Source organism: Micrasema longulum, unplaced genomic scaffold, assembly GCF_059751315.1.
Source record: "Micrasema longulum isolate JH-2025_06_02 unplaced genomic scaffold, ASM5975131v1 h1tg000276l, whole genome shotgun sequence".
Lineage (NCBI taxonomy): Eukaryota > Metazoa > Arthropoda > Insecta > Trichoptera > Brachycentridae > Micrasema > Micrasema longulum.
Window position 1 is genome coordinate 126,377 of NW_028277480.1, and position 12,985 is coordinate 139,361.

Consider the following 12,985-nt stretch of genomic DNA (forward strand, 5'->3'; position numbering starts at 1 on the left):
CTCCATGGGCTTTTCCAATAGGGTATTTTCATAAACTGGGGATATGATTTTTAATGTATTCAGTATTTAAAGAATATTTTTACGATTCGAACCATATTACTATCAAAATCTGAAACGAATGTTTTCATTTATAATTTCCTATTTAAAGTTTGATAGAAATAAAACGGCCCGTAACTGGCCAAAAGGGTTTGTAACAGACGCGGCGGATCACTGCTTCGTCCGTAGCAATCGCGCCCGTCACAAGAACTGTATTTCTATAGGTGCTGGTGTCAAACGCAGAGTGGCCGGGCGTAGGCGGGCCTCGGCCGACGAACGATAAGCTCCGGGGAGGTATCGTCGCCTAGAGATCCCTTGCGGGGTCGCTGGCGAGTAGCGCTGGCGGCCGCAATCCTGAGTCAGGCAACCGGGTTGTAAGGCCGGTATCTCTCCGTCGGTGGGAACGGCGGGTGTGTTCCGGGGAAGTATCCAAGGGTCCAAATTATCCGGGGTCCAAAATCCAATCCAAAGAGTATCCGAGTTCCAAGTCCAGGGGGGTAGCGGTGTTCGAATCCAGGTGGCGATGAGGTCCGGTTTGAAGCGAGGTAGGGAGGTGAAGTGGAGAGTAAGAAGCCTTAGTAGTGTGGTGAGATGACTGACTTTATTTTTCCCCGGCGGGGCTATATATACAACATTTTGCCGTGCGGCGGTGGGCTAGGCCAATAGCGGGCGGTGCTAGGTTGACCAATCACGCGGCGAGAGAGATAGCGAGCACATTTGCCGGCTCTATCGGTCTCTCTCGCGCCACGTATAAGGTCCCCACCCTCCCGCTACCGGCCGCAGTTCCCCGCCGACCGCGCGGCGATCAACACGTATACAGAACAACATAAAAACACATTATGGGCATACAAATATTTTCATGAATTCTAATCTATATGTGGGCTTCAGTATGGCGATCACCACCCCCGAAAGTGACAAATACTAGTCTTTATTGAGGAGGTGGTAGATCGCTTACACATACTGAAGCCTCCTATGCTACATTAAAGCCCCAGGAAGGGCCGCCAAGTTGGTGCATGTACTTTTACGTCGGCAACACTCCCCCCTGCCGAGGAGGCATCTCTGCGCCGACGTCGTCCTTGATTTGCAACACGGCGAGCTTGACGGCGGGTCGTGTGTAGGTTCCGGTGGCTGTCTGGACCCGGGCGCTCCTGACTTGTCCATCCTTCCCTGGTGTGACTGCTATGACGCGTCCCCGCGGCCATTCATTCCGCGGGAGGGCGGCGTCCGTTATTATGACCAGGTCATCGACCATGATCGGCGTGGCGGCCTGTTGCCACTTCCGTCGCTGTGCCAACGTCGGGAGATATTCCCTCATCCATCTTTTCCAAAATGCGTCGGCTAGTTTCTGCGCCACCCGCCATTGTTTTCTGAGGCACAGTTCGGGCGGCGCGTCTCTGTAATCGGCCAGATGCGGCTGGGCCCCGCTCGACCCGATGAGAAAGTGCATCGGAGTCAGCGGAGCGTCGTCTCGGCTATCAAGCGAGACGTGGGTTAGGGGCCGAGTGTTTACTGTGTACTCGGCCTCCGCTATCGCTGTCATTAGCGTTTCCTCTCGGGGGGCTTGTTCCTTTAGAATCACCATAAGCGCCCCCTTTATCGACCGGACGAGCCGTTCCCAGGCTCCCCCCATGTGTGGCGCCGATGGCGGGTTGAACACCCATTTGATCCCTCTCCTTGTCGCCTCGTTCTGTAGTTCGGGATCGTGAGCTAGTTCCTTCATGGCGGCCGCCATCTCTTTGTCTGCGCCTCTGAAGTTCGTCCCGTTGTCCGAGTAGAGCGTTGTCGGATGTCCTCTGCGGGCCGCCATCCTTCTGAGGGCCTGCACCGTCGAGTCAGTGCTCAATGACGGTGTAATTTCAATATGCACGGCCCTCGTAACCATGCACGTAAACAGGGCCCCGTATCGTTTCTCCCGGCGTCTTCCGATAGTTACGTATACGGGCCCGAACATGTCCACCCCACAGTGGGTAAAAGGCCTTACGTGATGATCGAGTCGGCCGGCAGGCAGCTGTCCCATGAGCGGAGGCTGCGGGCGGGCCTTCTGTATTCGACAGTAGCGGCACTCGTATATAATTTTCCTTATATTTGTCCGTAATCGTGTTATAAAGAACTGTTGTCTGAGTTCGCTGAGTGTCCGCTCTGTACTTGCGTGTTGCCGCGACTCGTGATAATGCCTTATCAATAGACGCGTATAGGCGTGCGCTCCGTCCAGTATGACGGGCGCCTTTAGTTGCTCGCTCACCGCGGGGGCTTCCATAATTCGCGTCCCCATTCTGAGGACGCTATCTTTATCGAGGTAGGGAGTGAGACCCAGCAGGCGGCTGTTCCGCGGGAGGCACTCCCCCCGTCTAATTGCGGCTATCTCGGCGTGGTAACTGTCTGTCTGGCTTATAAGTATCCACGCCCTCTCTGATGCCTTGAGTTCCGGGGCGATGAGTGTCGCGCATCCTGTATTCTTTTTCCTGCAGTGGTTTATGAAGCGCAACACCCACGCTGTAGTCCTGATCAGTCTCCGCCAGGAGGAAAATCTTCTTTCGTCCGGGAGGGCTGTCATCACGATGGCACTGTTCGCACACTTTATTTCACTGCTCGTATCCGGGGTCGCCGTTATTATCTTGAGCGGCGGCCATTCACTTTTATTTTTCTTTATGAAACTCGGCCCACTGAACCACATGCCGGCCGGGGAGATGTCTGGTATCTCGCCGTCCCGCGTCCCGAGATCAGCGGGGTTCTTCTTTCCTGGTACCCACCGCCACTCTTGAGCGTTCGTTAGCTCATCTATTTCCCCTAGGCGGTGGGCTACAAATGGCGTGAAGATACGCGAATCACTCTGGACCCAGCACAGCACCGTAGTAGAATCTGTCCAGTAGTAGGTTTCGCGTATATTACTTCCGCATTCTTTCTTAATTGTGGCCGCCAGTCGCGCGGCCATGAGCGCGGCTTGTAATTCCAGGCGTGGAATTGATAGCGCTCGTAGCGGGCTAACTCGGCACTTGCTAGCCATGAACGTCGCATTCCTTCCGGCGGCGTTCTCCTCCACGATGTAGGCTACGGCGCAGCTCGCTTGCTCCGAGGCATCGGAAAATACGTGCAGCTCTACTGGCTGGCCCTTGGCGCTCGATACGCGCCGCGGTATAGCGCACTCGGTATTGCGTAATATGTCCACCCAAGTGCGCCATTTCTCTGCGTGTTCTTCATTCACTTGTTCGTCCCACTCTATGTGGGAGCGCCACACATCTTGTAGCAGTATTCGCGGGCGTATTGTCAAACACCCTACGAAACCGAGTGGATCGAAAATGCTCATAACTTCACTTAGCATCTGCCGTTTTGTAGGCCTCTCTGTTGGAACCTCCCGTGACACTTTAAATTTAAATTGAAACTCGTCTGTCACCGGGTCCCATTTGATGCCGAGGACCCTCTCTGTTACGGAGGTTCCGCTAATTATTTCGCGTGCGCTTTTCCCTCTCAGATTTGAAGGAATCGCTTCCATTACGGAGGGATCATTACTCGCCCAATTCGCGAGGATGAATCCGCCCCGCCGTAGTAGTTCGCTGACATCGTGGCGCAGTTGTATCGCCTCTGCTGCACTGTCTACGGCATCCATATAGTCGTCCATGTAGAATTTATTTCGCACAGCATCCCTGGCGGCGGCCATCTCTTGCCCGTGATCTTCTGCGACTTGATTTCTCACGTACTGTGCGCTGCTCGGTGAACACGCCGCGCCGAACGTCATTGACGTCATAATCATTTCCCGAATTTCTTCTTCGGGACTATTGCGCCAGAGGAACAGCTGCGCCCTCTGGTCTTCTTTTCTTATTTTAATTTGGAGAAACATCTCCCTTATATCTGCTGCCAGCGCGATCTTTCCCTCGCGAAATCGCATTATATTTCCCATAAGCGATGAGAGAAGGTCCGGGCCGTTGGCCAACATGTCGTTCAATGACTTCCCGTTGCAGCGGCTGGCGGCGTCAAATACTATCCGTATTTTATCTGGTTTATTTACGTTCGTTACTGCGAAATGCGGCAAAAACCAAAGCCCACTCGCAGTGTCTTGTCTTTCAGCCAGCGTCAGTTCCCGGGCATACCCCTTGTCTAGATATTCTTTAATCTTTAACTTGTAAGCCGCGGCGAATTCACTGTTTTTACTGAACTTTTTCTCTATGCTTAAAAATCGATTCAGCGCTGTACGGCGATTATCCGGTAAACATATTCGATTGTCTTTCCACAGTAGCCCTGTCTCGTACCGTCCTTGCGGTAGGAAACGTGTCGTGGCTCTCATGGTTTCTGTGGCTCTCGCCTCCTGACGCGATATCTTGGCTGTCGAACTTATACCTAACGCGTCGACGGCGTAATTCTGTTTAACTAGATTTTCTAGTCTCTGTTCTGTACTAAGCGCCATTAGTATGCTGGCGTTAGTCTGGCGTGTCCGCCCACCGTGTATCACCTTTCCTAAGGCTGTCACTGAGGCGATGTATTCCCCGCATCTCCGTGCCTCTCTCGTCACTATGAGAGAGGCGTTATCTTGGCCGATGAGTAACTGCGGGCACACTTGTCGCATCCTGCCTTCCCCTTCAATCACGGGCTGTAGCGGCAGACTCAGCTTCTGTATTGTGTTTGCGCGGAGAGTGAATAAATCTTCCGTAACTCCGCGCACTTTAATTGTGACTTTTCTTGATGCACTATCTGTCACGCACATTCCGCCGGCACCGTGGATTTTTAATCCTCGAGTCTCTCCCGGCGCGCCGATGTCGTTTGCTATTTTCGCGTCAATCAATGTCACGGTTGATCCCTCATCTAGTAACGCGTATGCGTTCACTCGTCCTCGCGGACCACTTAACATGACGGGAATCACTTTTAGGAGGACCGGTTCCTCCCGAGCGTAGGTGCTCGTCACTATATTATTCGTTCGCGAACTGTGGCCGTAATCGTAGTTTCTTTCATTTGAACTCGCGGCGCGGGTTTCGTTCGCGGTCGGTCTGTTTCCCCCGGCGCCCGCCGCTGCAGGCGTGTCGCGGCGGGCATTATTATCTGGCGCTCGTATATCGGCGCTAGACCGAGCTTCACTGATATCGGCACTATTTCTGTCGTGTAATGTCTTGTGATGTGTTCGGCGACATCCATCGAGGCCGCACTTTTTTACATTTCTACACTTTATTGCCCGATGAGTGTTCGATAAACACGAAAAACACAAATTCTTTCGCTTCACTATGTCCCATCTTTCCGAAATACTACACTCTATGTATTCCTGGCACGTTTGTAGTAAATGTCCTCGTCCGCACAAAACACATGACGCTACACTTTTCCCGTTTCCCTCTGTTGAAATCACTGTATGCACTTGTTCTCGCTTCTGTGGCTTCTCGCGTTGTTTTCCGCTGTACACTTGCGGCTCTATTCCGCCGCCTATCATCGAAGATTCCGTTAAATCTTCCAAAAAGAGCGCGAAATCCTTCGCGGAGGGCCTCACCCGGTTTCCTCTTCTGCTGTACCACCAGAGAGACTTCATGCACAGCGGTAACTTGCTCACTAGTTCGCTTAGTAGTTGTGGCGTAGACATGTAATCGCCACCGAAGCCTTCTAAGGTCGCTATCGCGTTCCGAACTGCGCTAGACAGATCTACTAATGCTTGCGTAGATCCGTCGTTCTGTATGCAGCGGAGCCTTCTCACTTTTTCCAACAAGGAAGACGCTACAATGTCCGGCTGGCCGTAGTGTAGCTCCAACGTCTTCATTATCACCCTCACTTGGCTTGGATCCACTAGTAATGACGACACAGATTCTCTTGCCCGTCCTTTCAACGCACGCTGTAGACGCAGGAGGTTTTCTGGATCCGAAAGGCAGCACATCTCCGTCGACTGAGTGTACTGCGATTTGAAAGTAGCCCATTCCTGCGGCTCTCCGGCGAAGGCGGGTAGGTCCTTGGCAGTAGATTGGCGCGCTATCATGGCGCCGACTCTGCTAACGTCCTCTGGGGCTGAAGTCGGGCTTCTTCCTTGCGAAGCCTCTAGTAGAATCGCCATTTTTGACAGCACCGTCATGATGCCGTCCATCTCCGTAGCACGCGGCGCGGGCTCGGGATTCGTTTCCAAGGGCACGCGTCGGTCTTGATCGTGTAGTGAAGCACGGAGCGTTCGAACCTGCGTCCTCAGCCGCTGGACTGTATCTTCGGATGTGTCCGACTCGGCTGAGTCCTGATCTGTAGCAGGGTCTTCTCTTGGTTCCGTGCCTCCTCGACCCGAGCGGAGTGAAGGGGTTCTCGAAGTCATCTCTAGGCGCTCTGTGATGAATATCCGGTTCTTCTCGAAGGACCAACTTGTAACAGACGCGGCGGATCACTGCTTCGTCCGTAGCAATCGCGCCCGTCACAAGAACTGTATTTCTATAGGTGCTGGTGTCAAACGCAGAGTGGCCGGGCGTAGGCGGGCCTCGGCCGACGAACGATAAGCTCCGGGGAGGTATCGTCGCCTAGAGATCCCTTGCGGGGTCGCTGGCGAGTAGCGCTGGCGGCCGCAATCCTGAGTCAGGCAACCGGGTTGTAAGGCCGGTATCTCTCCGTCGGTGGGAACGGCGGGTGTGTTCCGGGGAAGTATCCAAGGGTCCAAATTATCCGGGGTCCAAAATCCAATCCAAAGAGTATCCGAGTTCCAAGTCCAGGGGGGTAGCGGTGTTCGAATCCAGGTGGCGATGAGGTCCGGTTTGAAGCGAGGTAGGGAGGTGAAGTGGAGAGTAAGAAGCCTTAGTAGTGTGGTGAGATGACTGACTTTATTTTTCCCCGGCGGGGCTATATATACAACATTTTGCCGTGCGGCGGTGGGCTAGGCCAATAGCGGGCGGTGCTAGGTTGACCAATCACGCGGCGAGAGAGATAGCGAGCACATTTGCCGGCTCTATCGGTCTCTCTCGCGCCACGTATAAGGTCCCCACCCTCCCGCTACCGGCCGCAGTTCCCCGCCGACCGCGCGGCGATCAACACGTATACAGAACAACATAAAAACACATTATGGGCATACAAATATTTTCATGAATTCTAATCTATATGTGGGCTTCAGTATGGCGATCACCACCCCCGAAAGTGACAAATACTAGTCTTTATTGAGGAGGTGGTAGATCGCTTACACATACTGAAGCCTCCTATGCTACATTAAAGCCCCAGGAAGGGCCGCCAAGTTGGTGCATGTACTTTTACGTCGGCAACAGGGTTGATGACGTCACGCGTGACTTATATATCCTACGTTCACTCAAATCCTATACTGAGATACTCCGACGCGGGCGGCTTGTGGCTTTTTATTTGTTTTTTCTAGTTAAATTTCGTCTTTTCCTTTGTTTTTTTTTGTTTTCATTTATAAACATCTATAGCATTATGACTAAAATTGGTTTTTTACAAGGAAAGTCCGATAACTTGCCCAAAATAGATATAATCATGATGGGTATTTTTTTCTCATCCAATACAAACTTTTTAAGTTCGAGTATAGAAATGTAAAGGCCGTAAGGTAAGCAAATATATAATGTTTGCTTCCAGAATGTATTCATTCAAATAGTTGTATTATTTGCATGTACTATAAATATATTGTTTAGCGTACATTTAATGCAAAAGGGAAGTAACGTGACTTTGACACAACATAATCCATAAAATACCATTGCTTGTAAACATCTCTGTTGCTCGAGTGCGTGTTAATGCCTTTTTTATTAAATGTGATTTACTTATTAATATATCAGCTAGGGTAAATTACGGAGACAGTGCCATAGATTACATTCAAGTAAAACGGACGGGTGATATTTGAATGGTAAAAGGTCGAGTCACCCCCAGCAGAACTTAAAGTTAGAACCAAATCGTACTCGGTGACGTTGATTTGCGATGAAGTATAGGAATTAATAGATTCCTGCAAGTGTGAAGACTGTCCAGCATCTCAAGGTCAGTTGCCATTTTGTAAATGCAATAAATTTCACAAATAAATAAGGTAGGTTTTCATACAGGATTTTTTTTGTAATTTTATTTTTTATTCATATAGAAAACCAACAGTTCCACAAATTAAACTAAGTAACATAAGTATAGAAATATAATACAAATATAAACAATAACGTTCAAAGAATAAACTATTTTAGTATTGTAGTACCTGTCAAGCTTTATAAGTGCTAATTTCAGTACCTACTGTTAGTAAATGTTTATAGTTTACAGTCTACACCATAAAATATAGTATTTTGTACTGAACAAGACCTACGGAAAAAAGAATAGTGGTTTGTTTTTTTTAACATCTCGTTTCATAACGTTCAAATGCGTTAAACCATTTTTTCTGCATTTTTTCATTAGGTACTAGGAATGGCGAAAAAAGCTTCATTTTGCGTCTTCACCGTAGTGTTTGTGCACATCGGAATTAAACAGTACTTGTATCTTATAACTAAAGACATTTTATGCGCGTTAATTAGTTAAAACAACCAATTACAACAAAAACAACACGTAGGCTATACAAATTCGTATGAATTTGTTTGAACGGTCAGTCAAATTCGTAACGCGTGACGTCACAAGCCCATACGGCATTGAATGTTCGTTTTGGCGCCAATTCAAAGTATACGTTTTTAAACCGCTCTGAAAAATTAACGCGTGGACATAAAAAAATAAAAACTGTACAGTTACTATCGTAATTTTTTTTTCTATTTTTTTGCAAAATAAAAAAAAAACGTGAAAATACCCTATTCCATGCGTCACTTCGGCTCATTAGTGTGAGTATCGGGACTCTCATGTGAACTGCTAATTAATGAAATGATATCGCACCCCGAAAATAACAGTGGCATACCAAAAAAACAATCATTTTATAGGAAAGCAGTTACACACACACCCACACTATCAGTAAACTTATATTAATTCGCAAAACAAAGTCCTAACTTTGAAATCCCTCACATGTGCCAATGAGGGTCTACGGGAAATTGGATACAAAAAATGATTTCTTACTTCTTACGCGCGGCAAAAATTAGAGCATTTAATTATGCGGCAAAGTTTCTAAAAAATATACGAAAAAAATATTTTCAAATACTATAAGAAAAACAAACTACATTGAACGACGTCACTATATCATTTTAACCAACCAATGATAAGAGAGTTGCGGTAGATTTCCGGTTTACTTATCGTCAATGGAGCAATCGACAGAACTGACAGGGAAGAAGCGGGAGAGAATTTGAGGCTTCACACGCGGACTAATTTCAGAAATACAAAACTTTAAAAAATCATAGCGCTGATAATACGAGACATAAAAATGTTTAAAAAATTCATTTATCTTAGTTTAATTGTCTGTTAGAAACATAAAAAACCACTGACTTCCTCATTGTACAATGATCACTGCGCCACTATTTTTACTTGAATTTAAGTAATTAAAATATATAGTAAAATTTTAACATTTTGGCTTTGAAGGCCACATAAAATATTTTAATAAATTATGTCTTTCATAGGCCAATATCACATACTACGAATACCGTTAAATATATTAAATGGATTAAGAATATTTATTTTATTTTTCAAAATCATTATGGATATTGTGGAAAAAAGTTTTCATATATATATTTTTTAAATATATTTTATTTAATTTGTCACCAGAAAAATACGACATGTTTGTCATTGATAGTTGTGGCGTCAAGATTCGTGACGATGTTCTAAAAAAATTGAATGGTCACAAACAAAATAGAAAATTAACATGAATCGTGACATATTAGGAGCGTGGCCAGTGCAATTAACGTTTTTTCGGGAATTCAAAACTACAGATTAAAAAATATTTTTTATGCTACTAAACGAGTAGCAATTTTTTTTTTTTACTGGACTGTATTTAATAGACCTTTTTATTATAAAAACGTTTAAAAAAGTTATATTTCCCTATTGTAAAGATAGGAAAAGCGACACATTTAGACTTGTGCCACTATTAACGCTTAGGTACGACATGTCTGTAAGACCGCTAATTTTATGTAGATGAAACACTAGGCAAAAATTTTAATTGATGAGAACCATATAATACAATCTGATATTTCAATATGAAATCATGAAATCTGTGGCTTGGGTCTAAAAGGGCCAATGTGGAAAATCACAATATTAGAGGAGATAAGCCATTTTGTGACGTTTTAATAAACTGTTTTGGGTTTCTGAAACTAGTATCAATAAAAAAAACTCTACCACATGTGTATTTGTATCCAAAATGTTGGCAAGAAAAAAATTAATCTGACATTGGCCCTTTTGTACCCAAGACACAGAAATAAAACATGATCAGCATGAAATCGTGGGATGTCCTCGAGTGGAAGTTGAAAAAGCCACAAAGGATGCTACATAACATTCAGAGAAAGGGCAACCGCATGCATTTCGCAGAGACTCACGTCAATGTGTACTTAATTGTGGTTATCCTGTGAATCACATGAACGTATTTATACAAACAAAAATAATTATATTAACTTGCAAAATACTCCTAAGCCGAATTACTTTGATAAGATAAAAAACAAAAAAGGTGTGTTTATTTATATTATGTATTTACGAGTATAAGTTTGCAAAAAAAAATGACATTTTTCATGATACTCTCTCAGCTTTTGCGAATAATCTCTTAGGAATAAATCTTATTCAATAAATACACACGTACAACTTATTTTTTATTGCATTGTATCCTGTATAAACAAAAATATTAAAAAATATGTATTACAACTTAACGTATAAATCTATTTTGTGTAATTCTATAATTGAAGATATATATGCATGTTAAATTATTTCGACGAATGCTTTAAATTGTATGTTTTCTAGTATGTATCTTTGTTGAATTACCTAATAAAATAAAATAAATAAATAAAAACGAATTTTAATCTTTGATAAAATTGACTTTTTATAGTATCTTATAGTTGTATCTTAAACGAAAATTCATATTACGTCGGTAACTTTTTCAGATAATAATCCATAGTGTTTATTTAAAAAAACTGCTATTAAGAAATGGATAGTGGAGGTGGGTTGCACACGGATCAATGAGTGGATCAAGCCAAATAGGTAAAATGTGTGTACTGTTTATGAAATTTGGTCTATATAAATTGGTTATGTTTTTTTATGATTATTTTAGTTTATATTGTTTAATATGTTAATGATAACTAGGTTAATTAGATTAATTACGTTTTTTTTAAAAATTATTATAATGTTAACTTTGTTAAACAACTAATTTAAGGAATGTTTCACATTTTATGAAATGTTTCACTCGGCACGGGGCACCCCAGCGAGGGAACATTATTCTGTATAAAAAAAAGAATGCAGGGTAAAAGTATAAATAAATAAATATATGTTTACACTTTGTATACATATACAATAAATATGCATATTTGGGCTGGCATATTGCCATAAGGTAATTTCTTACTACCTATCAAACCGTTCAGTTTGAGAAAATTACAATTGCATGGGGCATATTCCAAGTAATAAAATTTTATACAAAATTAAACACAAAAATTAACTATAAAAAAAATAACACTAATTATGAAGAGTCAGCCTCGTGCTGTAATGGTCAGCGCGTTTGCCTACCACGCAAGAGGTCTTGGGTTCGATTCCCGACATGGTGGATATAAAATATTTATTTAAAAATGTGTTTTCACACTAGAATATTTTATAGTCCTTGGGCTGGTACCTGTAGCGTAAGACTGATCACCTTACCTTTATGTAACAAAATTGATCAAGATATGCTGCGATTGGTGTACCAATTCAGTGCCCTATGCATTATTAGGTGCGGAAAGGAATGATAATGAAGAGAGGAGAGGAGATGGGAAGGAAAGAAGAAGGAGAATGAGAAAGGAACAATTAGATATTTAGATTGTGACATTTTATTCTTGATTTAAATGTAAATAAAGAAGGGGCGTCTCTGACACAAGTGGGTAGATTATTACACAACCGAGCAGCTACTACTGTGAAAGAGGAGGCAAGAAAATAAGAGGGGTGAAAGGGTATTAAAAGGGTTCTCTCGTTACTAGAACGAAGATATAGTCCATGTTGTGATAGAGGTTGGAAAAGCTCTCTCAGGTTAACAGGCGACGTAAGATTATTTGAAATATTGTGAAGATGTGATAGAATGTGAATGTTTCTTCTATGTCTGTTACTGAGCCAGCGTAGTTGCGTGCGATATTCGGTTATGTGGTCGAATTTGCGAAGATTAAAGATATAACGTATACAAACATTCTGAAATAGTTCCAACTTTTCCAGCGGTTCAGAGTTAGCATCTGGATAACATACACCTGCATGATCAAGGAGTGAAAGAAGTAAGCTCTGGACTACTGTTTGCTTAACATGAATTGGCAATAAATTCTGCAATATTTTAAGTGAGTGCAAGCTGCTATAAAGTTTATGACTAACTTCGTTAACCTGATCGTGCCACCCTAAATGCTTATGTATAATAATACCTATGTTTTTTACTGAAGTCATGAATGGAATTACTGTGCCATCTATTTTGAAAAAAGAAAGAGTAGGAAAATTCACTTTTAAATATATTTTTTTACTACCAACAAGTACAAGTACAATTTTTTTTGTCCATAAAGAAATATTTTCGAGTGCAAGTGACATTATTTTATGTGTTTCAATAATGTAATCGGGTTCGAAATGAATATACAGTTGCAAATCATCGGCATATAAATGGTACGAACAGTTTATGGCCTTAAACAGTGTGGAAAATATTCACGCATTTTCAAAGCTAATTGTTATTAAACGTATTTATTATTCAAAGCACACATGCGTTTTATAATTTTATTTATTTTATTTTATTTTATTTGGGAAATCAACAGTTCTACATACATATTTTTAGTAAACAAACAGATATAGTGTATAAACTCAGAACTAATAACAGATTTCCACATAGTATACAAAGTTAGTAAAGAAAATATTACATATCAAATAAATTCATACAATTTATACATATAAAAATTTTATTTTCGTGTACTATCAATAATCAAGGATTTTTTAAATATTT

General features: G+C 43.4%; 2 protein-coding genes across 5 annotated transcripts in view; both read right to left on the reverse strand.

Moving 5' to 3' along the window:
• drpr (multiple EGF like domains draper) overlaps positions 1 to 12,985 on the reverse strand; it is a 94,342-nt gene that overhangs the window by 62,121 nt on the left and 19,236 nt on the right. The window lies entirely within an intron of this gene.
• On the reverse strand, positions 1,058 to 6,298 carry LOC148282943 (uncharacterized). The gene is made up of 3 exons (XM_088224266.1): positions 5,702 to 6,298; positions 2,318 to 5,185; positions 1,058 to 2,062 (listed from the first exon to the last, which is right to left on the reverse strand). The coding sequence occupies exons 1-3, from the start codon at positions 6,296 to 6,298 to the stop codon at positions 1,058 to 1,060; spliced, it is 4,470 nt and encodes a 1,489-aa protein (XP_088080392.1).

Bases quoted from the DNA above. Each gene is read 5' to 3' on its own strand.
- LOC148282943 (XM_088224266.1), bottom strand. From the start codon at position 6,298: ATGACTTCGAGAACCCCTTCACTCCGCTCGGGTCGAGGAGGCACGGAA. The intron at 5,186-5,701 runs GTGAGAAGGCTC...CGGGCAATAAAG, and splicing joins CGTCTTCCTTGTTGGAAAAA to TGTAGAAATGTAAAAAAGTG. The intron at 2,063-2,317 runs GTCCTCAGAATG...GCCCGCCCGCAG, and splicing joins CCTACCTCGATAAAGATAGC to CCTCCGCTCATGGGACAGCT.